Raw genomic sequence first — 27,427 nt, 5'->3', positions numbered from 1 at the left:
TGATAAAGTAAAGTATCTGATTCTAATAGATAGCCACAAACAAAGTTATGAATACCACTGCTATTCATTTAATGCACATCACTACTCTACAGTAGATAAAGAGTCTAATGAATTTACATTAATCAAATAAATATAATGATTACTTGGGTTTATAATTATATATATTTTAGTAATCCTTTTTAAGAATTGACACAATATGATAGATATATTAATGAATATTTATACATCATGGAAAAGTATGGCTTGATCATCCATTATACTAATGATGTATCTTATTATTTCCATACTAATTGAAATTTATTTCTAGATCTATGTGATAGAACAAAGCCTGAGATATGGTCAGTGGTGTATAACAACGTATTCCAAAGAACAATCTGATACTGTAAGCAAATGCACCAAAAATCTGCCTTGTGTCCCACAGTTTACCTTGTTGACATGGAGGTTAAACAAATATTTCTAAATTTCTGCTAGGGATATAAATGGGCTGTTGGACACACAGGTGCAAGTCCCGTTAGCATCACAGAGAGCTCCACTAAGTTATTTAACTGAGTGCCGAACTCATAGCTCACAGACACGCAGGAGCTCTAAAACTGTTATGCTCAGAATGTTGAAAATGTTTCCCTTGTCAGATTCAAGATTTCACAATATTATTCACACAAACATGAATTGCTTTGGTGATAACAGAAAGCCCTGATTTTCAGATAGCTAATTTAATCCCACTTTTCAAGCTAATGTGGCTATATAGCTGATACAGCCTGAGTGGTTATGTCACTGATGTGAAACAGCAAAATTACGTTGCATTAATTTAAATTAATTTCAAAGCTTCTTCAAGCAGCATTTGATAATGAGAACAAATCTATTTTGAAAAACAAAACAAAAAAAATATGTATTTTGGCCTTCTATGGATGCACAAAGGTATTCAAGAGCATTGCTGATCTTCCAAGGTAATCTCTTGTAGATCGAGGAGCTTAGCCCCATTCTTTCTGGGACACACATCAAATACACTCCTTTATATATGTAAAAAAAGTAAAAAGGTTGATCTGCTCTCAGGGCACAGTGCACAAGGGACTACTTACAGGAGGTTTGTAGAGTTGGAAGAGAAATACATGTGTGGAGCTGAAGCAACTCTGTGCCAGAAGTCCTCCAACCGTATCGTTGGTAGGCAGCATGAAAGGCAGGCACAGGGAAGGGGGCACACAGTCCAGTGGCAAACAACCACTCTGCAGTCCAGCACACACTGTGCCTCCCACTGGTGCTTGTAGATGTGCTGCTGACATTATAAGCAAAGTACTCCTGTAGAAACCTTCACAGTCTAGACAAAATTGACTCTTCTAAAGCACCATTAATGTAATTAAAGATTAGATTGTTGTCTAAAGTGGATCAGATGAAATCCACTCTAGATGAACCCTTGTCCCTCTGTCAACTGCAAAGGCAGTTCAGACAAGTCCTGCATTTTGTACTGGATCACATTCCCATAGCACAGAGCATCCTCTGGAGAGTCTTCTGGTCATGGGGTGCACCAGCAGCTTTCCCCCATTGCAGGCTGTCATGAGGTGTAGTGGCAGAGTGAGGGGCAGGTGTGGCTTTGTGCCTGTTGTCAGGCAGCTCCTGCACTACAGTGAGGGGAAACACCTTATCCCTGCTGGTCCAAGATACAGTGAAAAGCATGTCTCAGCCAACACTCTCAGCAGGAGCTTGCATGACTGTGTACCTCAGCACCAAGTGCCACACATCTGGGACCTTAAATATACATTTTTAGAAAGAAGATACACTTTGCTGAGCTTTTGTGACCCAGAATCCAGAGTGGCTTTGGCTCTAAAGCCCTTTCTCACAGAGTCCACAGTGCCTTTCTGGAAACAGCAACTTAGGTGCATGTGGGTAAACAGTGCTTTACTTCTGTTTTCCACACTTCCATTTAGTACTGCTGGCTTTTACCTTGTCCTCTGGTTCCTTACTATTGCTTCGGTAGTGAAAAAGAAAGAGAAATCCATGTTGCAGTCACTGTGACAGGTTAGGCAACCTGAACTACAGCTGCTCAGTACACCAGGCTAGGCTCCTGATGGTCCTTGGCTTTGGAAATCATTTTCCATTAATTATCTGCAAAATATTTACTTTAAAAGTGCTGTGAACAATAAGGCCAGGAAGCTTGTTTACTTGAACATTTCCTCAACAAGAGTGCAAACACCATTGACATGAAGTTTTTATACTTTTCTCCCAGCTCTACATAAATGCTGTGTAGCACTGATCAGGATTTTGCTTTGGTTAAAGAAGAACAAGACCCTTGGTGTTTATTTTCTCAATATATGTGTATTGTTAAAGAAAGTTGCATTAATCAGTGACTTCCTCTGCATGTACATACTGCAATCACCTCTTTTTTTCTTATAGGCATGTAGCCACCGCTCTAGCTCAGAGATAATCTGCTGTACAACACCTTCACTGAAAGATTTCAATCTCCAACCACCCTTTGTGACCAAAGTGTTCTTTATTTTTGATGGTGTCAGCTCCCTGTACTTTGATTTTGATTACGTAAATAATCCTGTATTTAAGCATTTTGAAAAGACAGTGTTCATCTCAAGAGGCAACCAAAATGTTCTGGAAATTAAGGTAAGAAATGCTGAAATAAGTTTTTCAATTATTTGCAAGTGCACATGAGCAGCACAGCGTGGAACAGACGTTTTGATGAAATAAAGGAAGCCCCAAGGAAGTGAGGGCAGAGGGAGCAATGTGTTCAGTACTGCATTCACCCGAGCCTGGCTCTCACCATTTAAAAGATGAAGAGCTGAAAACAAAGATACATGTACCAGGGTGGTTGTTGTCATCAGGTGGAGTGGGAGAGGGGCTTTCCTTGTCCTCATGGGAGGACCACGCTGCATCAGCCTTTGATTGCAGTAAGCTGCACCACCAGTTTAGGATTAGACATGGCCAGCAGCCCACAACATGAAGTATGTGGTCTGTGTGCGAGCCCTGGCTCTTACTGTCACACGGTTATGTGTCCTGCCTCACAAAAGATGTGGTCTGGCTTCTTCAGTTCTCTTGAGCTGAGGGAAGCCCTGGCCTGTGCACAAAGTCACTCATGAGGATCAGCCACTGCTGTAGCCTAAATATTTATGGATCCATGAAAAATGCAAAGTTGATGCTGAATGCCTCTTCAAAGTGCACTGAGAGTAGCCTACATAGCACTGAGAAGCATCTCTTAGGAAGTTGGGGTCCTCGATAGCACAGGTTGCTCTCTACTACAGTACTGTAGAGAAAGTCAAATCCATTTTGTGAGAGTTCAATTTCTTGAAGTCTAGTTTTTTTCTGAGTATTAAATAGGAAAGGTATAAATATGGGTATTTCTAGTGTACACTGAATGCTTATGAAAATTTATTGGAATTTATATGTTATTTACATAGATATCTATAATTTATATAAAATATAATTGATAAAAATGTTTTATGGAAGATAATCAGTCTTAGTGCTTAAGTAATTTCTTTGTGTCGCTCCTGCATAGCTCTGTAAGCCAAAACTTTTCCCCCATCACAATGAAGAAATCTTGAAGCCCTAAAGTTTTTGAATCCAACATGGTCCAGTGGGCCAACTTCTGGGCTGCAAGACATCAGAAGGATTACTTCAGAGTTCCTGTCAGCCATGCTGAGTTCCAGTCAAACTCTGCATATTAATTCATCTCTGCAAAGTGTTTAGGCAAATGCCAAAGAGTAATTGGTCTGATTTTTACTTTTTACATTGTTTTTTCTACTTGGAGCTCTTAGCCATACAATCACTTCTTCCTTGATGCAGAGCAAATCTCTTGCTCAGTTATGGAGAAAGGCTAAAAAGAGTTCTTGTGTGCAGGTCAACAGATCTGGGAATATATAGCTGCTGCATGGCTCACTGCCTCTGTGCAATGACAGCAGTGTTTTCCAGTATTTTCCAAGTAATGCATATCAACCAGTTGGAAAGGGGACTAATTTGGGAAAAATTTCAGAATAATGTAGATTGGAAGGAACCTCTGGAGGTCTTCATAGTCTAACCCCATTGCTCAAAATAGGGCTAAATTAATAATTAGGTCAGGCTGCCTATGGTTTTGTGTAAATGAGTTTTGAAAATCTCTAAGAATGGAGATTCTATGGCTTTAAAACACTCAGCTCCACTAGCCTTGCATGGTCTATCTTATGCTTGAGTTCCCCTCCTAGCTCAGTGACCCTCTTCTGTACTTCATACAGTTTATAGTACCTCTCTTTCTGTGGGGTTCAAAACTTGACACAATTCTCACAATTCAGCTCCACAACTACTGACCAGAGTGGAACAATCACCTTCAATCTATTGGCTTGGCTGCTGCTAAAATGTGTGCTGAGCCTTCCTCACTAAAGTGGCATCCTGCTGTTTCATTTCACATTATGGTCCAGCATATCAGTAATTTTATTAAGTCTGATATAATCTGAAAGCTCAAAGACAGTGCATCCTATCCCTTTGTCCAAGCTCTCAAAAGATTTTAAGCAGTATTGGTTCCACTATCAGCCATTGATAAATAAAGATTTGATCTCTGTCCAATATATGTTTCACTCATTTTCTATATCATCCATCCAGTCCATACCATCCTAAGTTTTTTTTCATTGCCAGGAGAGATTGTGCTGCAAAACTTGCTAAAACCAAGGCCTGCTCGTCCATGCTCTCCTTTCATCTAGAGAGCCAGTCCTATCCACCTAGAAGGTTGGGCAGGCAAAATACACTCTTGGGAAACCTGTGCTGGCTGTTCCCAGTTGTGTTCTTGTCTTTCCTCTGCCTGGAAGTGCGTCCATGAGGACTTTTTCTATAATCTTCAGAGACACAGAGGGTCAAAAATTAGTTGTTTTTTTAACTTCTACTTTGCTTACTCTTTTTTCTCCCTGAAGAAATCTCTGGTGTGTTTATTGCTGGGGAAAAAACATTTAGATAAGAAAGGCTGACTGAGGATTGTCATAGTGACAACTGACCAAAGTCACAATTTTGTAGTATTGACCTGTGGTGATGGCACCCAAGACAGACGTCTCCCTAAGCCTAATGTCCTTGTTATTTCCTGACAACCAGCTGGAGAACAGCATTAATGAAAGGTGGGCTGCTAGAACAAAGCATGAACAGGCACCAATTTAGCATCTTCCTCTAAATAGAATTAGTTATAGTGGGGTGCTTCTATCAAAACTGTGAGACAACTTTCATAAATTATAGTCAGGAGCCAAAAGAGCATTACAAGCCATATTGGCAATACTTTTCCCTCGCCTGTACCCACATTCAAAAATACACACACACAAGTTTACATGCCTCATCCCTCATGATCATATTTTGTGGAGTAATTAAGCAAGCTCAGCATGAAATTAAATGGCAGCTTGCTTCAGTGAACAGTCTGTTCTACCAAACCAAAGTTCTTTTATCTCTTTCTTAATTAGTTTCAGAGGGGCGCAGGGAACCTTTATCACAAGTTTTTCAATCTAACTAATCTGGTGTGACATATTTGGCTTTCGTCAAATGACAGTGGGTACCGATTGAAATGTTCTGTTTGGTTTCCCCTTATGACCACAAGATGTTTTTGTAAAAAAATGTTATACACAAGAAAACATTAGGTTTTCTATTTAAAACACAGTCAGGGCACTGTGTGCCACAAATGCTAGCCCTCCTTGTCTTCAGTGACAGCCTCCCAACATCCCACATCAACACTGTCTTCCTCTGCCAACTATGTGGCTTTTTGAAGTCTCTTGGTGCCCACCATGCATCAGTCAGAGGGGTCATGACAGAATGCTACCAGACAACTCTCTGCTTCAACACCGTGAAGACACCCCTTCAGAAGGGCTCCCATCTCCTGCCAACATGGAAAGCTGTCAGGGCAGGAGAAATTCTCATGTTTCACTGCCGAGTCTGCTGAAAAATACAGAGTCCACTTGCTCCTCCAAAAACCACTGATCCAGACCTGCAAGCTGGGCTGCTGACAGCCAAGAGTATCCTAGCTGTGAAAACAAACAAACAAACAAACCAACAAAGAAAAACCAGACTCCTCCCAAAGAACACATACACCAAAAAAAAACCCTAAGCAACAAATAAATAAGAAAAGCATCTTTCTTCTGTTAGCTCAGGAGCCTGGTCTGTTCTGGGGTTGTCATTGTGCACTAATATGGTCCAGGGACTCTGTGCATTGTTCCAGAGGAGGCCTAGGCATGGGCCACCAGAAACTAAAGTATATTTACAAATACAAATCTTCCACTAGAGAAATGAATATCACAGTTGTAATTCAATGTGTAACAACTGGCATGCACAACTGAGATCTTGGCCGTGCTCTGGCACTTCTGTCTTAAAACTCAGAGTAGGACAAGACTTACTATATTGTCTACTCTATTCTTAAGCCAGTGCAACACTTTCTTTATGAGACAATGGTAAGGAAATCTTGCCTCCTTATAGGTCACTCTCTTGTCAGTCTTCTTTCATATCACATAGGAAATTGCTACTCTCAAAACCTGGTCCCAAGAGAGCAATATGGAAACTGTCATATTTTTGAGAAAGCTGAAGAGAAACCTCTGCAGCTGCAGTAATTACTCATTCTTCTCAAGTCAACCTGCTCACTTTGCTTAGGAGCCCCAAAAATGCTTCTGACACCAGTCTCAGAATTTCCACATCTTTGTTTACTGTTTTCTGCTGCTTTTAGAGTTTTACCCAAGTTATTCCTATCTCTCTGAAAGTTATGAGGTGGCTGTGCTATCAGATTGGGTTGCAACAGTTACCCAGTACAGCTTGAAGATTAACTTCTCCAGCTTGCATTCAAGGGCATTGCTCACCAAGAAGGGTGTAATACACATTTGAAAAGTGGAAATATTTTTTTCCACTTCTCACAGTAGCCAGTTTCCTCCTTTTCTTAAAATTGTAGGCAAATTCTGTTGTCCCAAGAAGAGCAAAACCACTGCTGAAAGCATTTTGAAACTCTGAATATATTTAGATATTATAGCAAATATATTTGAATCTATAATCGATATATTAATGGTAACGTAATGGTCATAGGAGTAGGTAAAAGATACCATCTTTATAACTGGCTAAAGACCACCTTAGGAAAAATCAGTAGGATATTTTTTTTTCCATTTTTCCATCAGTTTCAGTGGAGAAAAATTCTAGGCTTTGGTGTAGAAGAAGAGACCACTCAACCACACTCTCCGGGATAATATATTTATCCTGAAGATGGAAGAATTAAATTCAAGTTTTTTGCGGTGCATTATTCAGAGGAAAGTTTTGAACATGAATGGCTCACAACCTGCCACAAGTCTCCAAACAAAAAAGCAATATGGATTCATATGATCCCTGGCCCAGGAATATTTTATTACTTAACACCAAACAGAATGGCTTTGACTAGACAGAAGATAGAGTGCAAAATGGTTTTTTATGGCCAGCAATTAAAAAACATTTACCTGGGGTGTGGCTTTGCCATTCAAGTATGACATTAAGCTGGCTTTCCTATACGTTTATTACAATTTTTCCAGAGTTCAGTCTCATTCTGAAGAAGATTTAAAACATATGCCAAAGTAAGATTATTTTTTGTCCCTCAGAATGGGATTCTTGTTTTCTTTCCAATATACAAGTCTTCACAGTTGTGTGAGGTGTGATCCTTTCTCATGGAAAACTCCCAGATCCACCCCATATAAATAGTCTCTATTAGTCCTATACTCCTTTCTCCCCTTTGATCCCACTTAATATGCCTCTACTTTCATCTTGAGCTGGGCTGTACATGGGCTAGGGCAGCTTTAAATAGAGATGCACTCCTGAGCACAAAAGATCCTAAACTTGGCCTTTGGATTCTACTGTCACAATATCAGAAGCAATAATTTTTCATCCAAGTCTGGGATGTGAGCAGTTTTTCTGGGTAAGAAGTGTGCTTTTCATGCCTCCTCTTAACCAAGGTTTTTTCCTTTTTTTCTGTGGAACATGATTTTAACAGACTTGTTTATTATTTTAATTAACTACTTCTTTTTGAAAGCTTCATTTCTGCGACCATAACCACTTGCAAAACAAAATGTTTGAGATGCCTTTAGCTTGTGGATAATATAATGCCAGTTTTGTGTAAACAACAGCATTACATAATGTGTCCTTTCGTGAACAAATTATGCAAAAATCTAAACAGGACTAACAGGATTAATCCCTCAGACATTTACAATTTCAGAAGTCTGTATGAGATGTATGAGTGACAGCAGATTTTATCTGTAAAGTTTACCATCCTACACTGGTTCCTCTGTCAAAGTCGCATTTACATGAAATAAGCCTATACATGCATATTGACAAACAGTGTAAATTCTCATTAGTCCTTTATTTCACAATTTATTTTTCATTAAAAATATTTTCCAGGCTTGTAACAACTTCACTTTTATAAGATGGTTATGTAATATGAAATTGATTTTTTTTTTCCAAGGGAAATTATATTGATTCAGAAGCTGTTAAAGGCGAGGTCCTAAAAGTTGGAAACAAAAGCTGTGAAAACCTTCTCCTGCAGTCAGAATCAATTCTGTGTACGGTTCCCAGTGATCTCCTGAAATCCAACAGTGAGCTAAATATAGAGGTGAGGCAACTATACCACACAAGAGATATTAATGCCATTTTTATTATTATTCACAGTGTCACTGTTGAACCAATAAACTTTAAGCCTAAATAAAATTTAAGCCTAAGCCCGTGCTTAGAGAGATATCTCTATCCCTGTTTTTTTGGGATGCAAATTCAAATAATATCAGCTATTTTAAAATAAATATGTTCGTCATTATTGTTAGTACTTGTTTGTACGGAAAGTTTCTGGAGCCCTAGGCACAAAGTAGGACCTGAACTAAGCATAGAAATAAAATTATAGTTATTAATCTAAACACAAGAGGAAACATGTAGGGAAGAATGAGAAGCTATAATGGAGTACTTTTAGTTTGGAACTTACAAGCCCTTTTTTCAAAAACTGCTGCAGTCAAGAGGATCAAATCTTTCCTAAATAATTTTTTTGTCTGCATTTTATAATTTCATTTCAATTCTTTTTGTAAGAAGAAGACACTTAGAACAAATGATTGAGTCATTGCTTTAAAGTTGGTCTCATTAAAGTAATTCAGTGTGCTACTGCAAATTTAAATTATAGACATGCTAATTTATAGAATAAGACATAAATCTTTCAATACATTTGTATTTTTTAAGATATAAAAATGAAATTGGAATGGGATTACCTTTAAATTATGAAACTGCACTCTGATTCATGGAAAACAGTGGAGACTTTGCTGGTCATGTAAGTTGGGTTAGGATCAAAATCTATGTAAGCTCTTTGAAGCAAGGACATCTATTTTTTCTGTGTCTTTAAGACATTAATCTCACAGGCTCCTGGGATATGAATGATATTCCTATGTGCTACTGCAATCTAACTAAATAGTAATAATTAATTTGACTTATTATTATGGTAACTAGTAATTTATTTTAATATTAATTTCTTTTTTAAAGTAAGTATTGATTTTCTTGGCTATATCAGGCAAACTATAAAATTAGATGCAGGTCTCCTTTTGGTGTAGGTCTCCCAGATTTCTAAGTGCCTAGTTTCATATAATACTTGTGCACAGGTTACATTCAGTTAATATGTTGTATTTCTACATATCCAACATTGCATTCAATTAGTTCTACTCTGTGATATTTCCTTAGCTTCTAAGAAACAGATATGTGTGACATGTTTCATGCACAGAAAATAACAAAACATAAAGGGGTTAAACAAGGTTTCTACTTGTTTACTGGCAAGGAGACTCAGAAATTGTAGTCTGCCCAGTGAAGAAGAAAATTTGCTCTTTTGACGGGCAAATCCATCATTACAGTACCCAGAGGGATGAATTCCACAGAAGGAAGAGAAAAGATGGCCAAATGCATTCCAACTGACTGAGCTAGTGCTGTGTGACCTAAAACAGTTTTTCCCTGTTAGCTGCTTGCTGCTTGTTTGGTTGTTGGTTTTGGGGGTTGATTAGTTATTTGTTTAGTTTTGTTTCTTTAAACTGTCAGCAAGCTAGAAGCTGGCAAGGGACAGGCTCACATGAATTAAAATTGGGAATTAAAATGCAAGCATGCTGTCAACAAGAGAGTGAGTTTGATGTTACAGTACATTTATGCCAGAAGGACATACATTAAAGGCAGTTGGGCTATTTTTTTAATGTACATATCAGCCCATATAGCCATAGGCCCATTCCATGCACCATATGAGTAAAAGTATGAATTTTACATTTTGAATTTGAAGCATCTGGTAACAGGGGAACCCTGTTATCCAGAGTGCATGTGAGTGCATGCTGTGTGTGCAATGTATAAAATATAGAGCTGTGTCTCTACCAGATGTCTTGCAGGTCTGTTTTCCTATACACCAATAAAACAATTTCTCCCCTCACAGGGTCTTATTGCAGTACAGCATCACAAAATCAAGATTTAATACATATGCGATATATCAGCTCATACTTTAGTACTAATAATCTAGTTCTTACTTGTCTTTGGAAATCATTACACTATTTTTTTTTTCTTTGTTATTTCAGTGGAAGCAAGAAGTTTTGTCAACAGTTATCGGAAAAGTGCTGATCCGGCAAGATCAGAATTTCACGGGACTAATTGCTGGAATTCTTTCAACATCAATCTTAGTTTTTATCTTTTTGGTGTTTTTCTTCTGGAGAAGGAAGAAGAAACAAATTAAAGGTCCATCATAGTCAATCCCATCAACTAATTCCATTATTGTCTTAGATTTTAAAAACTGACATAGTTTTATGCTTTGCTTAACTGCCATGCATTGCCCTGTTGTAACCTGTCAGCAGAGGTTTCACAATCAAGTCCCAGTGTTTAGTTGCATTTCAGTGCTTGGCAAGAGCCTGAGCTGGGTGAAGGGCCACATTATGCCTTAAGCAGAAGCATTTCTGAGCAACTCTGAGCGATTAGGAAAACTTAGTAACTTCTTTTCCCTAATCAGCTTTGGAAGAGGAGATGAGTAAATGACATGCATGGAATCACAAGTACTTCAGCTTCATGCAGTTGCCCTGTGTTCCTCCAGGCTGTGCCTGAGTTGTGCAAGACACAGAGCACTGCAGTCTCCTGGTCTTTTTTTACCCCAAATCAGGAGCTTGGTCAGACTCTGGTTCTTCTCTGGCCCCTGTGTCTGGATTTCCTTCCAGTGGGAGTTGCCACACTATGTAAGGTGGGAGGAGGAGGAGAGCTAGTGTATAACAAAGTCTTGTCCTGTTGCACTGTCACAGTCAGACCAGGAAGCTGGCCCTAGAGTCTTCGAAGTAGTCTCTGATCTTCCAGTATAGCTAAGAGTGGGTCTTCAACACAAAAATTTTTTGCAGAGAATCTTACACTCTAAAAATAGCTCAAGTCCTGCATATCTGCCACAGCAACAACCTAACCCTCTTCCCAGCAGAGCAGAACATCTAAATTTAAATAAATAGATAAATCAATAGTGGCAAACCAAAAACATGAGGGTTTTCTAACACTGCTTTCTCCTCCCCCTTCAGATCTGGGAAGTGACCTAGTTCGTTATGATGGCAGAGTGCACACTCCTCACCTGGACAGGCTGGTGAGTGCAAGGAGTGTAAGTCCAACAACAGAAATGGTTTCAAGCGAATCTGTAGACTACAGATCAACTTTTCTAGAAGGTATGCCTCTAATAGGAATCAGTATATGGAAGATATTTTACACATCTTGATTTTCATCTTCAGAGGATAGCTATTTTGATCAGTATCCTAATTTCACTTTCTCATCTGATTTGTCTCTGTCTGCATTTTTGGGACTCTCATGTGTTCACAGGCTTGCTATTTTAACTGAGCTTCTCGTGTGCTTCCCAAGATTAAAGTGCATAGGATTTTTACTTTTACTCGGTTGAAGGAATAAATAAAATACAATTAGCAAAAACTCTCTAAAAGTATGCTCCACAAGTTATTAGGAGTTAGTGTATATAGTGATTCTGTGTTGTCATATGATCCATCACATAGTGCACAAATTCCCTCAGAAAAGGATGATTTTAATAACATCAAGTGGCTGCAGGTTCTTTTGTCTCTTAATGCCCCTCCTGTAAAATGGGATATTGTATAATGCAGAAATGTTAATTTTAAAAATTAAGCTAAAAGGATATGAAGATTGTAACAAATTCAATGGAGGTCCATGTGCACTGTTATGCCAGTCTCTGGGAAGAATAATCCTACACCAAATATATTTTTGTGCTGTATAGTATGATTTTAAAGTGGATATTCTTCAGAAGAGCAGTCTGCGACACTTTTCATACCGTTCTCAGCTCCTTTAACTCGTGTGGAGACCATGTTCTGTGATTACCATTAGAGAGCCTTTATCTATTAGGAGTTATCACATTATGCTGTGTGAGATATCACAGATAATTGTTAGTCTTGGTATAGACATAGTCTTGTACTATTTCAGGTCTGCTGTATACAATGCAATATAAATAACTCCAAATTTCTATTCCACCTTCTCAAGCCCCAGTCACAGAGCTGTCTGAGACACAGGCCTGTTCCCAGCTTCCCATATTATTCTTTAATTGCTGCCAGCAGCTCGTACAGGAAGTTTCTCAACTGAAAAATTTCCAAAAGGAAAGAAAAGCCCGTGCTACTGCTACTGGTTAGAAAGAAAAGTGGTACATGAGACAAAACTATGCAAAGATCCTTGGTGGAAGGTAAATCCACAGTGGTCCTGCAGTCACTGTGTACTGGCAAAGCACAGTGGAGAGTGCATCTAAGAAGGGTGTGTTTTTATCTAATGTTCCTGTAGCAATGTCAATGTCAATATTATCAAAGGATGAAATAAAAGAAACATTATAAAACATGCAGGTTTACATTTTGCAGCTGTTAGTATTATTTTGCAGCCATGGCCAGATTATTTTACTGTGTTTATTAAATAGATATTTAATATTTAATAATATTTAGTTGCAAATAAATTAATTTGTAAGTTGTAAGAGTTGGTATTTTTGTTCCTAGATAAAATAACAGAGTATTTCTTAGCACCCAGAGTGATAAAAGCACTTTATAAAAATTTCACAAGTTTTATGCAGAAATAAATGAAGAATGTCTGTACAATTTATTTTACTTTTTGTAATAAGATACGTGATAAGTTTTTTTGGTTTTGACCCTGGACTAAATGCAGTTCATCGACTCCACTGAAATTATTCCAAACTGAAACTGGTATAAACTAAACATAGTTATTTCATTCAGTCACACAAAATGCTAGGAAAAAGGTTTTAAACAAAACCAATTTTAAATACCTGAACAACATGCTGTTGATAAAAAAAAATATCAAATAGATAGTCCTGGATTTACTGAAATATTTTAGTTTCTGCTATATCAGATGGCTCATGTTATTTTCATGAGTAGCACCAACTGTAATATCTTCAGCAGTTACAGGAAATGAATCACCTCTAGGCATTTCCCTGGTTGAATATTTACCATTGGATAAATACAGCTAGTCACCAGCACTTTGGAAGCCTTCATGAAGTGTAAAGTTCCCTACCATATTAGAACATGACAATAATGAAAGCTTCATATTTTTAATTGTTCACTACCTCCTCCTCCCATATTGCTGTCATGTTTCTGTTTTAATCTTGTTACTCACAATTGCTAAAAGTGCTATAACCTCTATTTGGCCAGAAGTGACAATGCTTCATTCCATCCCCTCAGACAAGTGGAAGTTTTGCCATTTAGTTTCATAAAAGTAGAGCTGAGACAAGCATAAGTTTCTAGTGACATGGTTTTATTGGCGGTTGGGAGATTACCAATGCATATTTTCATTTTCCCTTTGTGACCAAAGCTTCCGTAAAGCCAAGCCACTTCCAAACTGATAAAATCAAACCTTTCTTACCAATGGAATAAAACTCTTCATTTTTCAAGGAGAAGTTTGAAAGGATTATAACAGTTTCTGTTCATTTTGCAGATCAGTTTCCAAGCATGTCTCAGAATGGATCATGCAGACCTGCCCAGTATCCTCACTCTGACCTCTCCCCAATTCTGTCTAGTGGAGACTCAGATTTAGCCAGTCCACTTCTCCAAAGTAATGTCCACATAGACATCAGTGCCTTAAATCCCGACCTGGTCAAGGAAGTGCAGCACGTGGTTATTGGTGCTGACAGTCTGATTGTGCACTTCAGTGAAGTAATAGGAAGAGGTGAGTACTGCAATTCTTACATTGCAAACTGCTCCTCTTTTTGCACACGCATTCTTTATAAACCATTCTGAATAAGGTGTCTCTACAGAGATTTTTTTCAAGCTTTTTAGCTCTTATAGCATTGCATGCCATGTACGGAATGAAGAGGGGAATGAAGGGGCTTTCCTTTGAAGTCAGTCCATCTGATCAGTTGGAGAAGATGCCATCATAAGGAAAGAAGACCACCACCTAATGAGGCGCTTTAGAACTCATGGACTTGCTGGTCCCCTCCAACTGTCTCACTCTCACCCTTTTCCAGGCTACAGAAAGCTCAGCCAGGGCTCCTGATCCATGATGCTGTAGTATGGGAGTGAATCTGCCACAGGATACTATGTGAAACCTAAGGCACACACTGAAATGGCAGGGGACGCTGAGGCAGGAGCACAAGTGACCTCAAACTTGGAGCCTATTATCTGTCAGAATTGTTACATGCCACAGGAGACTCCTGGAGTCATTAGTATATACACTAAAAAGCCCCATGGCCCAGGTGAAATGCCCACACCCTTTTCCCTACTCAAGTTTCCACCAGCTCTAAGGAATTTGCTGCTTGTTTCCTCCCAGCAAATGCTCTTCATATCACCTCATTCCTCTCATGCCAGCTGCAGAAATATGTAGCTCCTGATTCACTGCCCCTTAGTTTTGTCCCTGATTTAGCAAATCTCCGATTTTTCTAAATTTCTCTCATCACTCCTATTCTTCATAAGCAAGTTGCCTTTACTTTTCACAGCCCAAGCCAGTATTCCTGTTTGGGACACTTTTAAACTCTGTATGATTGAGTACCTATTCGTAACCAAAGTACAAACTGTATTTCAGTATTTCTACAGATCATGCATGAGAGGTCTCTTGTTAAGGATCAGAATACTGATTAAAAATTGGCTATAAATTATATTCTTAATGCCTCTTCTGCAGGACAAGAGCCACAAATCAAACAGTCAGTGTGTTTCACTTTTGTGTATTACACTTCATCATCCCCAAAACAAGGGTGGGCCTTTTTCTTTTCTTTTTTGTTTTGAAAAACTCCAAGTAATTTCCAGTTTTTTTAGATGTCAAAAAATATCTGGAATGACACCAAGATAATTAACCGTTTTAAATTTTCTCCCTTCTAACCAGAAATGGGCCAAACCCTAAAATATTTTAGACACACCCAATCCAAGCTTTAGGATTTATGCCCAGGCTCCAAGCAATCTGTGGTCTGATGGGATTTTAGCTGCTTTTATAAAACAAGCTTTGGATTAATTTTACATCAAGCCAAAAGCAAAGCAAACTGAGGTCTGACCAGAGCTTATGACTGGAATGTAGTAAAATTAATCAGATAGTCTTGTCCTCTGTAGAACTCACACCTAAGAAAAAAAAAATTATGCTTTCTAACTGCAAATATTAGTATTTTAAAGGTGTCCAGTAAATAGTTCATCTGTGAACTAAATATTTATTTAGTTTATTATGTACAACACATATGTAATTTGATTTGTAGAAATTAATGTGTGAACCTGGAGCTCAAACTTCACTGTTTTCCAAACTGATTTCTCATAGTAAGCTTTGGTAGATAACATAATTTGCTTGGCAGGAAAGCACAGGATTTCTCTATCCCTGGCAGTTCATTTCACTGCTTAGACCATGAGAAAGAAGGCAAATTTTGTTCATCATCTTTTACTGATATTTTATACTTGGAACTAGGCCATAGAAAAAACTGCCAAGTGGTGTCATCAGTCTGTGATCAGTAGAGCAACTCCCAAACCATCCACAGCCAACACATCACTTTTAACATTCAACATTTTCCATAGAAAGCAAGGCCCAAGCAACTGTAATCCCAGAGTGGCTGTCCTTTCCATCAGATGCATCAAGTTTGTACAGTCCAGCGGACCACTTAGCATGGGCTTGCAGATCACTGGGAACCACCAATCCAGTGGTCATGTCAACTCCTAACTGCTCCCTGTGCCTTCCAGGTGTCCTCCTTTGACACCCATGTCACAGGAGAAGGTGATGGGAATGGGGTGACATGGGTTTCCCGTGCTTAGTCATTATAAGAACACGAAATATTTGTGGCGCCAGCCTTGTCATTATTTATACTCTCCATTTAGGTCAAGAAATACCAATTATGCCACAAGTAGAGTTTTCATTTTATGTAATGGTGGTTTTATGTAGTGGTGGTTTTATGTAATGGTGATTTTATGAATGGTGGTTTTATGTAATGGTCCAATTCCATTTATTTTAATATGTTAGTTAGGAAGTATATATTACAAGTGCTGGGAATTGGATAGAAATGGAGTGTGATCACTTTCTTAGAGCATAATTTCTACCCAGTGGAAAATACCAGAAAGCTAGTTTTACTTCTTAAAGCTAATATTGCTCATTTTTTTTATTCAGGACATTTTGGCTGTGTGTACCATGGGACATTGCTGGATAACGATAGCAGGAAAATTCATTGTGCTGTGAAGTCACTGAATAGTGAGTTACATGTTTAATAGTGAGGTGTTACTATTAATTCTGAAGATAACTGGGGTGAACCAATAAATTCCAGTGAAGCATACATTCACAAACAAAGATTGTTAGTTGCAGCTGAATCAGATTTCTCTTCGGAGCAATTCCAGTTACTCCAAGTTACCACAACACATTGGCATATATTTTTTACACCAAATGAAATGTCCATATATTTCCTCTACGAAGAAAAAAAACTCTGGAAAATAAGGGAAAGGTAGTTTCATTTTTTTTTTATTCTACTGACTACTGAAAATTTGGGTTTAGAAGTTAAATTGCTGAAGAATGGGCAAAGCTCCTGGAAAAACAGGAAGATAATATAACAACATTTATTAAGGACTTTATTCAAATGTTGTTATTCAAATTTTAGTCATTCAAAATAAGAAATGGAGAAATAGAATTAAAATTACCAACAGGCTGTATTTGGTCATTGTAGGAAAACCAATGCACATAACCTCATAATGTGGGAGGTGGAGAGCATATTTGTAGCCTCTCATTATCACTTTGTTGTGCAATGACATGCTGTAGAGAAATCAACCCTAGTTTGTTTCTGTTTCTTTTCATTAACTCCTTTGATTATTGGATTTCTCAGGGATTACAGACCTAGAAGAAGTAGCTCAGTTTCTGAAAGAAGGAATAATCATGAAAGATTTCACTCATCCCAATGTTCTGTCACTCCTGGGAATCTGTTTGCCCAATGAAGGATCCCCATTAGTTGTTCTTCCATACATGAAACATGGAGATCTTCGAAACTTCATTAGGAATGAGACTCACGTAAGTACCTGGTGAGGCATAAACAGTAATGCAAGTCTGGCCACACCCTGCTCCAACACTTACAAGCTCTCATAATTACATTACGTCTGCAACTTGCTGCTGTTACTACACCTTAACCTTTAGCACTTGCTTAGTCTGGCATCGAGCCCAACCACAGCAGTGCCACTCCTTCCCCTCCCCCTCAAATTCCTCCCTAGAATGTTTCCCAGAAATTATAAGCAATAAGTATTTCTCATTTCCCATCCATAAGCCTCTTTATAAACAAATGTGTTTATGAGATCTATGTCCCTGGGCCCAATCATCTGCTGGAAACTGGCACATCTCTGGTGACTTTAGCACAGCGTACCAGTCATCAGCATCTGCTCTTCCAAATCCTAGGTAAGGGAACTCCATGTCCAGCTAGTGTCACGCTGTGTTTATTATCAATATTTTTTCTTCTTATCTTAAGAAAGAAAAACAGGAGCTGTTATACAAACTATGCATACTCTCCTATCAGCAATCTTCCCCATTTCCATTTAAAGATTATAGATTCCTTAAATGTTCCTCACTACTCTCTCTCAAGTAGGAGACCACAGATCTTACGTCAGGCAGTGTAAGCCCACTTTACATGTAGTATTTCACCTATTTCACAGTGTTAGGACAATATAAAGTGACTTCTGAGCCAATAGGATTTTGTCCTTGCTTTTCTTGCAATCAGCAATAGCTAGTACAATTTTTAAAAAATTAATTTCAACAAATTTTTGGAAGAGTTAAGCTTTCTGAGGCTGGGACCTGCTCCTATTTGAGCTTCTTTCATTCTACAAGCACCAGGGCCCATGTCTGTATATAGTACCACAGTCCTTCCTGAAATAAACAGAATAATGACCACAGTTGAATCAGATTGTTCCACAGAAGAAAATTATAAGAAGCAATGTCAAAACCACAAAAATCTGTAGGATCCTTACTATTATAAGTCATATGATTGCCATAAAAGATTTACAGGTTTATGTTTATATTTATTTTTATATTTAACATTTTCAGTATCATCTCACCATGTAGTCAAGAAGAAAGAGTTAACAATCATTGCCAAAAATCTTCCTCTGCTGAGGTCTCATTTGCCATTTTCATGACATCATACTGATGCACCTATTTTGTCCCAAATAAGACTTTCTCTTCTTTTGGTCATCCCCAGCTGATGAGCTCCAAGTTCACAGTTTGTACCTTCTACTGAGTTACATGCTATCACCCCTAAGTCCTAATGTGAATTTTGTGTATCATCTGTAATGCTGAAGTTCCAGCATACTGTTCCACTTGTCAGGTCAGGTTATGCTGTTTATGCTGCAAACTCTACTCTTCTGGAGACTGTCAGCTCTTTTGTTTTCTTATAGTGTGTTTTATCACTGGGGGTAAGAGGCTGACCTAAACTTAAACCAGTTTCACTACAAGCACCACCCTTTCTTGATCGTTCTGGTGGCAGGAGAGGTGTGTGAAACCTAAAGAGTCAGAGCATAGAGCAGTCCACTCCTTAAGCCTCTGCATTCATTTTATCATAAATGTTTGTATTTTACAGAATCCAACAGTAAAAGATTTAATTGGATTTGGCCTTCAGGTTGCAAAAGGAATGAAATACCTTGCAAGTAAAAAGTTTGTCCATAGAGATCTGGCAGCAAGAAACTGTATGTAAGTACAAACATCTACTTTCAGCCACACTACCACACTCTTCTGTGTAAAACAGTGAAATGAGATGAGATGAGATAAACTGAAGTTTCCAGGATTCTGCTATTTTTTAGTAAAAAGATGGTGGTTTTTTCATTGCTCTGCAATTATACTGATGTTTGTCTTGCATACTGATGAGCTACTCATCTTGCTAAGGGCTCATTTTTTACACATAAGCTTTTTTTGAGTGTGAGAAATAAGAAAGCTGAGGTGAAAGTGTAGCCTCTTAAAATCATAGGTTAGAGTTTAAAAGGCATCTCCTAAGGGAAGTTAAACTGCTGTTGCCTCAACTTGCTGTGCTTCCACCCAGCCTCTTCAGAAGCAGCATGTCTCTGCTGCCACACCTAACCAGAAGGGAGAGGAACACAGGGGAACTTTGTGAGAAAAACAGCAACACAAAGAAACACCAGTGAGAGCTCTTGACAATAGTCTTTCATTACATGAGTATGACCTTACTTTGGCTCAACTAGGCACACAAATTAACATTCAAAGAATCTTACTAGTGTCTGGGAAACCAGACAGTTCAGTTCCCACAAAAACAAACTGATACAGGAGTTGCCAATATGATTATGCTGATTTATCACTGATGTTGTGAATTAATGAGGCACAGCCTTAAACATTAAAGTTTATTTTTAGCACATCATAAACTGGAACTCTGGCTGCAAAAAGGTCATTAACCTGTGACATCAGATATCTTATTCTTTTTTCAAGGGTGCACACCTGTGCAGCTGAACAGCCACTGAAAAAGAATATTTTATTGCAGGTACTGGTTTTTTTAAGGGATGAAAAAAGCCACAAGCAGATTTTCAGATTTCCTAAGAAGAAATGCATTGGGTTACTGAACAAAATACCTAGTTCATCTAATCAAAGTCTAAATGGTGGCAACAGGACATTCCCCTTGGCCTACTGTCTCTTCCTTGGGTGAGGAAGGAACAGCTCTCAGGGTGTCTCACATAACCACTGAATGACTGCCTTGGTACTCCTATAGGGATCAGCACTTCAGAGCCTGGAAAGCTGCTGCCACAAGACTCACTTTCCCCAGTGGCCATGTGCAATCCAACATTCAGTACAGGCCCTGCTACACTGGTGATATCTATCAGAAAGGAAGCCAGCAAGCAAATATAGTCTTTGGGTACTCTTAACTCTATTCCACTATCCTGGAAGAGGTGCAGGAACCTGCTGTGGCATAAACAGGACATTTCCTGTTGACTCATTAAAGTTCCCTCCTACACCCTTCATCAGATTACGTTGCAACATCAGTAAATACAGCAGATGGTTCTGTCCCATGCACTGACTTCAACAGACCAGAGTTGTCCAGACAGAACCCTCATAAATTCAAGACAGGGAAATGTCATGTGTAGACACTGAGAAAGACAGGATCATTTAGCCTAGAGAAAATTCAAGGGGATCTTATCCATATGTATAACTGATATGGTGGATTAAAGAACAGGAAACCAGATTCTTCTAAGTGGTGCCCTAGGACAGGCCAAGAGGCAGCAGGCACAAACTGAAATAGAGAAAATTGCATTTAAACATAGTAACACTTTTGTTGTATGGATGACTGAACACTGGCCCAGGTTGCCAGAGAGGTAGTGGAGTCCTTACCCTTATTTAAAACCCACCTGGTCATGGTTATGAGCAACCTGTAGTAGCAGACCCTGCTTTGAGCAGGGGAGATAGTGGTGAACGAAATGATCGTCAGGGGCCCCTTCCAGCCACACCCATTCTGTGACTGTGATGCTGTAAAGAAGCCCAAAAGGAAGTGCTTGCTGTGACTAGGTCTGCACATGTAAAGAAGGATAGGCTTGAAAATGGCAACACCCAAACTCTGTCTTTGTAACAATGATACCACTTATCAAGACAAATACCAAGCTTAGGAGAAGCAAAGCTAAGAAGGTCTTCTGGTATGGCTGAAGTTGTAACCTCAACAGAACTTTTGTTATGCCATAATTTTTCCCCAGAAGAGACACCAAACTCATCCTTAGTACACGACTGCATTATTATATAAAGGCAGTCACTGAGATATGATGGATCCCTCTTTATCAAAACAGAGAGTAAGTAGGAAAGGTGATGCATTAACTTGGAAATAAAAATGAACAGGTTTTAAGGATACAGAAGGAAAAACAGCTGTGGAAGAAATGATGTAGGACTCAATCAGGATGTATAGGCTATTAGCAAAAATATTTTTATACATAGCAATTGTTTTAAAATAACTGTAATTCAAATTGTATTATCAAAACCATATCAGTAATTTCCTGAGTTCATTCACTGTGTTAAATGGGTGTCAAATATACTTTGCTGTGCTTTTGTTTCAGTGTTACATTAGTTCATAGATGCCAAATAAAGTACTGCCATCTAAAGTCACAGTCTCAAACATACCACTCAGTTATTAAAATCCACCAACAAGGTAAATCTTGCCCACTCAATTGCAAATAATACCTTTTGTCATTTCTCTAGGTTGGATGAAAAATTTACTGTCAAGGTTGCTGATTTTGGTCTTGCTAGAGATGTCTATGATAAAGAATACTACAGTGTACACAATAAAACAGGAGCTAAACTGCCAGTGAAATGGATGGCTTTAGAAAGTTTACAAACTCAGAAGTTCACAACAAAGTCAGATGTGGTAATGTACAAACATATTTGTATCACTTATTTATTTATTTATTTTATATTGCCTGAGGCATTATTCTGGTATTTAATTAATGGAACAACTCCAAATGAAAACTGATATTTGAATCTAGCTTTTGTTCACATAAGAATAAAAGAGTCTTTCTACATCAAGAAAGTGTATTTGTCCCAATCACTAAGCAAGAAGTTGTTGACCTGATTATATCTTACTGCTCAGGAAAGAATTAGAAGTTTAACCCTGTTCCAAGGGAAAGTAAGGACATGCCAAGAAGCCAAGAACCCTGCTATAAGAGGGGCTCTGGAAAGCTTGACAGAACAGATTAACTTGGAGACTTGTAAAAGTAGTTCTCAAAAATACTTTATTTGCTTTATTAATACTTATAGGCTGCCTACAGCAATCTCAATTTATGAATCTGACCATTTATGAAGAAAAAAAAATTACAATGAAGTCAGTTGGCTGTATTACTTTGTGTTTTAGCTCTCTGTTCAATCCAGATTCAGATTAACCTATGATGCATAGAATTTTCACCATGTATATTGTCTTCAGCACATATTTACACAGAATTAGTCAGATCATCAGTTCATGCAAACTGACAGTGCTCCATTAACTTCAAAAGAAGTCTGCCAATTTATACCAGCAAAGTAGCAGGCCTATAGGCTTTTATTTTCTTTCATTTACTTAGTTGAGATTCTCTGGCTCTTATTTAAGTGGCTCCTCAAGTCCCTACAGCATTTATTAGCTCACTTAAAAGAAAGCTGAATGCAGTAAAACAACTTTTCAAAGGGAAAATCCATGCAGTTGAATGCTTAAATCTGTCAAACCATCTTCTAAAACAGGAATGTAAAAACCTCCAATCCTTTAACTTTTTATTTATTTATTTGTTTTCTTAGTGGTCCTTTGGTGTATTGTTATGGGAACTTATGACACGAGGGGCACCACCTTATCCTGATGTAAATTCTTTTGATATAACTGTTTACTTACTACAAGGAAGAAGGCTGCTGCAACCTGAATACTGCCCGGATCCACTGTAAGTAGCTTGCAAAGGCTTCTGCAAATGCTGATGATTCTGGTACTATACTAACTGAGACTCTGGGAGGAAAGAGAGAATTGGGCTTTTTTTCTTTTTATGTGATTTCATAATTGAATGGTTCTTTATTTGAATGGCAGGTATGAAGTCATGCTGAAGTGCTGGCATCCGAAACCTGAGATGCGTCCAGCATTTTCTGAACTTGTTTCAAAAATATCTACAATCTTCTCCACTTTTGTTGGGGAACACTATGTTCATGTCAATGCTACTTATGTCAATGTCAAGTGCATTGCTCCCTATCCTTCTCTTCTATCATCACAAGACAACACAGATGTGGATGTTGACACATGACGGGTATGTCTGAAATTAAGGAAAATCCACTCTTAGTTGTATGAACAAAAAGCAAAACATTTTGTCACTAGTTTTTACTGCCCGGTCTTTGTGAGAACACTGTTGCACATGTTTATGTTGTTGCCCAAGTTGCACTAGTACAAGGACACAATATCGTATTGTTTAAGGATACAGGATTCCATAAACTGTCACAATAATTTCCAAGTATTTGGAGAATGTCATCAATTTACCAAATGGAAGTGTGGTGTGCTACCATCCAGAGTTAGTTCCCACAAACTGTCATTAATGTGTGCTCAGACCCAAGAACAAATGCCATGAAAGTAGAACATCAATCAGTATGGCTGGAAGGACTGTTACTGTGCATGTATTTTAGGATAATGAGCAGTGCAGAAATGGTTTTCACACAAAAGGCCAAGAAATGCAATGAGAGTTACAAGAGTTTAAAATGTATTTTCATCCCACATGGGGAAAACTTTGGATTTTTGACCTACATCAACAAGAACCTAAGCAGCTAAGATAGCCAGCCTCATGGCGTCTTAAAAGAAATCAAAATCAAGAAATGCTATAGAAAAGTATGATTGAGTAAGGAGTGGGTGAGGAAGGACAAGACAAAACTGGAAGTGAACCTGGCAAGGGATGCAAAGAATAGCAGAAAGGGCTTCTACAGGTACATTAATCAGACAAGTAAGGCCAAAGAAGGTGTCTCCCCTCTGTCAAACAGTGCTGGTGGATGAAGAGTAGTCTGAGGTACTTAACTTTCTTTCCTCAGTCTTCAATGGCAACATTTCTTCCCACACCTCTTGAAAGGATGGACAACAGGATGAGGACTGGGAGAGCAAAGACCCTCCCACTGTAAGCAAAGACCAGGTTCATGACCACCCAGGGAACCTGAATGTTTACAAGTCTATGGGACCTGATGAAATGTATCCCAGAGTCCTGAAGGAACTGGCTGATGCAGTTTCCAAGCTGCTCTCATGATATTCAAAAAGTCACAGCAGTCAGGGAAAGTCCCAGGTGACTGGAAAAAGGGGAACAGTGTACCTATCTTTAAGAAGAGAACAAAGAACAACCCTGGGAACTACCAACCTGTCAGCCTCACCTCTGTGCCTGGGAAGGTCATGGAACAGATCCTCCTAGAAGGCACAGAAGGACAGGGCAGTCCTTCACCAGTATTCAAGACACCGGCGCACCTTCTCCAAGGGCAAATCCTGCCTGGCCAGCCTAGTGGCCTTCTGTGATGGAGTGACTATACCAGTGGACAAGGAGAGGTGTACAGATGTCATTTATCTGGGCTTCTCTAAAGTTTTGGCCCCCCACAACTTCCTCTCTGAACTGGAGAGAGATAGATTTGATGGGTAGACTGTTAGATGGATAAGAAGTTTTTTGGACAGTCACATCCAGAGGATAATGGTCAATGGCTCAGAGTCCCGATCGCCATCAGTGACAAGTGGAGTCCCTCAGGGGTCTGCATTGGGCCCTGTGTTATTTAGTATCTTCATTAATGACATAGACAAAGGGCAGGAGTGCATGCTCGGCAAATTTGGAGATGACACCATGCTGAGAGGTGCAAGGATGGGATGCCGTCCAGAGGGACCTGGACACGCTCAAGAGGGAAGCCATGGAAATGGAAATGCCATGAGTTTTAACAGGACCAAGGGCAAGGTTCTGCTGCTGGGTCAGGGCAGCCCCTGTATCACCCCAGGCTGGGGAGGAACAGATCCAGAGCAGCCCTGCCAAGAAGGACTTGGGGTGTGTGAGAGGCTGCCCATGAGTAGGCAAAGTGCCCTCCCAGCCCAGAAAGCCAGTTGTATCCTGGTCTGCATCACGAGCAGCGTGGGCAGCTGGTCAAGGGAGGGGATTCTGCCCCTTCTCCACTCTGGTGAGACCCACCTGGAGTGCTGCATCCAGCTCTGGGGCCCCATCACAGGTAGGATATCAATCATCAACCATGATTAGAGAGTTGGAGCACCTCTCCAGTGGAGAAAGGCTGGAAGAATTGGAATTGTTTAGCCTGGAAGAGAGAAGGCTTTGGAATGACCTAGTTGCGGCATTCCAATACCTGAAGGAAGCCTGCAGGAAACATGGAACAAGGCTATTTACAAAGGCATGTATTGACTGAACAAGGAGAATGAGTTTAAACTGAAAGACAGTAGGTTTAAATCAGACATAGGGAAAAAATTCTTTACTATGAGAGTGGTGACGCACTGGAACAGGTTGTCCAGGAAAGTTGTGGATGCCCCATCCCTGGAATTTTCAACATTCATCAATGTACCCACAGCAGAGGGGCTGGAACTATATTATCTTCAAGGTCCTTTACAACGTGGGCCATTCTTTGATTCTCTGATTCTATGTCTTACCAGTTCTCTGGTATAGTCAGACGGTACAAAAAACAAAGGGAAAATCATCTAGCTTAAAGCATTCCTAGTGTCAACATTATTCCAACATTCAACCATTTATTTGAGTCAAACAGTCTACAGCAACAGATCTCTTGCTGTAAAATGAAAAGCTTCCATTTCTTTCGATAAACAGTGAATCACTCTAGGAATTAAAACTTGAAGGCTGCTGTCTGGTGAGTCACTTGGTGAGCAGCTAAAGCTCTGCCACCTACCCTTGGGTAGAGCTACTAACAAAGGTGAGTAAGGAGCAGAGGTGTTGCAGGCAGCCCTGACCTAAAAAGACACCACCATAGCAGGTATACCAGTAATTTCTTCATACCAGCCCTGAAGAGCAGAGAAGACTGATCAAAAGAAGAAATGGCTTTAGGCCTTCTTTACTCTCTTCTTGGATCACACAACCCAGTGAATTATCTACTTTTAATGCTAAGTTATGACCAGAGGAACAATTTTGAGAAGAGATAGTAAATAAAACATCTATTCATTAGGGAAGAGTACTATAACTTTAGGGCAAACATCACATGTCATTTCTGTTCCTGTGGAATTCTGTGCATACTACTGTATAGTTTGTTTAGAATAGGATAGAACTGGGTTTGCTGGTGTAAACACATAAAGTATTCTATTTTTATATTAAAAAAAAAAGTTTATTTTTAATGACATTTACAAAGTTTGGTTAGGCCACAAAATACTGCACTGTGAACATTTCAGAAAACATATGTCAATGTACATGATTAAAACTGTAGCAACTTTAAGAAATACTGTGTAAATATTAAAAAGGAAAAAAAAAGACTGTAAACACACTCCACCCTAAGTATAATATCTCCATTGCTGCAGGCCAACCATTTTAAGATCTTCAAAGAGAGGTAATACAGATAAAGAACTGATATAAGGGAGATAGATTGTTTTTAGGAGAGTGTATTATAACTGAAAGATTTATAATGAGGGCACAGTGTGTAGGCAAGCTATGAGCAGATAATATTGTATTGTGTTTCATCACGACTTTAATTTCAGAAATGAACTTTCATGTCTGCTGAGAGTGATACTAATTGTAGATTGCTCAAGGACAAAAGGCTTTGCTGCAGGCAAAAAAAAATCATCTCTATGGTTGTTAAAAGAGCTAAGGAAGTTTATGACACAATAGATTTGGAGAAGTTGCTCCAAACTTGTACGTACATGCTTAAGGAACACTGCAATGTGAAACAGAGGACATTTTTACTATTTATGAACTTTTGCTTAATAAAGTTAACGTTGTGTCTGGGACACCTGTAAGAATATGTGATTCTGGTAAAGATTTGATGTTAGTAAGTTCATATATCAGCAAAGAGCTGAAAGGTACTTATGTTTATAGTTGTTGTCATGACTGAATAAACATGTTGTTAAAATGAATTATTGTAATACATTAAGCTCCTCATGCTAGAATTACTGCTTACATTGACTGTTAAACTGACAAGTCTGTCTGTATACTTTTTCTGACTAACATGGGAAGAGCAACCTGTGGAACTCTGGGAGAGAGGGGAAAAAACTCTAAATCTAAATCTAAAAATACAAAGTGCAGCAATAAATCAAACACACAGTTCATCAGCCTCCTAGCCGTTAATACGTCGGAGAAAGATACCAAATATTTGTTGTCAACAACTATGGCATAGTTTGGCTGAACAGGAAGCCTCTTTCCTAACCACACATTCTACTCATGTAGAGCCTTACAATTCTTGACTTGGGGTGGCATTTGAAGCTTGGAATTTTGCTATTGTAAGGAATACCTGCGTGGCCCAACAAGGATGCCAGCACTTGTGTTTGATATCTAAGTCCCTAATTAGTCATGATCCACAAGAAATTTCAGTTACCTGAATCTGTGTCCCTCAGGGTCATCCATGCCGCATTTCATGTCTGGAAGGTGTTTTGTATCTGTGACAC

At 38.9% G+C, this 27,427-nt stretch overlaps 1 protein-coding gene and 1 long non-coding RNA gene across 20 annotated transcripts in view; one reads left to right on the top strand and one right to left on the bottom strand.

The window, feature by feature from the left end:
• Positions 1-26,899, top strand: part of MET (MET proto-oncogene, receptor tyrosine kinase) — a 104,220-nt gene extending 77,321 nt beyond the window's left edge. For all 8 annotated transcript variants that reach the window (XM_085568309.1, XM_085568308.1, XM_021542605.3 and 5 more), the window contains 11 exons: positions 2,386-2,604; positions 8,399-8,545; positions 10,512-10,668; positions 11,481-11,621; positions 13,900-14,130; positions 16,534-16,614; positions 17,237-17,418; positions 18,968-19,077; positions 21,571-21,736; positions 22,633-22,769; positions 22,910-26,899. In XM_085568309.1, the coding sequence (XP_085424435.1) occupies positions 2,386-2,604; positions 8,399-8,545; positions 10,512-10,668; positions 11,481-11,621; positions 13,900-14,130; positions 16,534-16,614; positions 17,237-17,418; positions 18,968-19,077; positions 21,571-21,736; positions 22,633-22,769; positions 22,910-23,120 (1,782 nt within the window). In that variant the 3' untranslated portion in view covers positions 23,121-26,899. The remainder of the gene's footprint in view (positions 1-2,385; positions 2,605-8,398; positions 8,546-10,511; positions 10,669-11,480; positions 11,622-13,899; positions 14,131-16,533; positions 16,615-17,236; positions 17,419-18,967; positions 19,078-21,570; positions 21,737-22,632; positions 22,770-22,909) is intronic.
• LOC146763449 (uncharacterized) overlaps positions 1-27,427 on the bottom strand; it is a 159,588-nt gene that overhangs the window by 112,597 nt on the left and 19,564 nt on the right. For 7 of the 12 annotated variants that reach the window (XR_014951781.1, XR_014951782.1, XR_014951787.1 and 4 more), the window contains exon 3: positions 1-27,427. This exon is cut by the window's left edge. This is a non-coding gene — a long non-coding RNA (uncharacterized LOC146763449). The other 5 variants (XR_014951785.1, XR_014951790.1, XR_014951792.1 and 2 more) reach the window with 1 other exon arrangement.

This window comes from Lonchura striata, chromosome 1A (genome assembly GCF_050655825.1).
Source record: "Lonchura striata isolate lonStrDom1 chromosome 1A, ASM5065582v1, whole genome shotgun sequence".
NCBI classification, from domain to species: Eukaryota; Metazoa; Chordata; class Aves; order Passeriformes; family Estrildidae; genus Lonchura; species Lonchura striata.
Note: the sequence above shows the minus strand (reverse complement) of the source record. Positions and strands in the feature narration are given on the sequence as shown.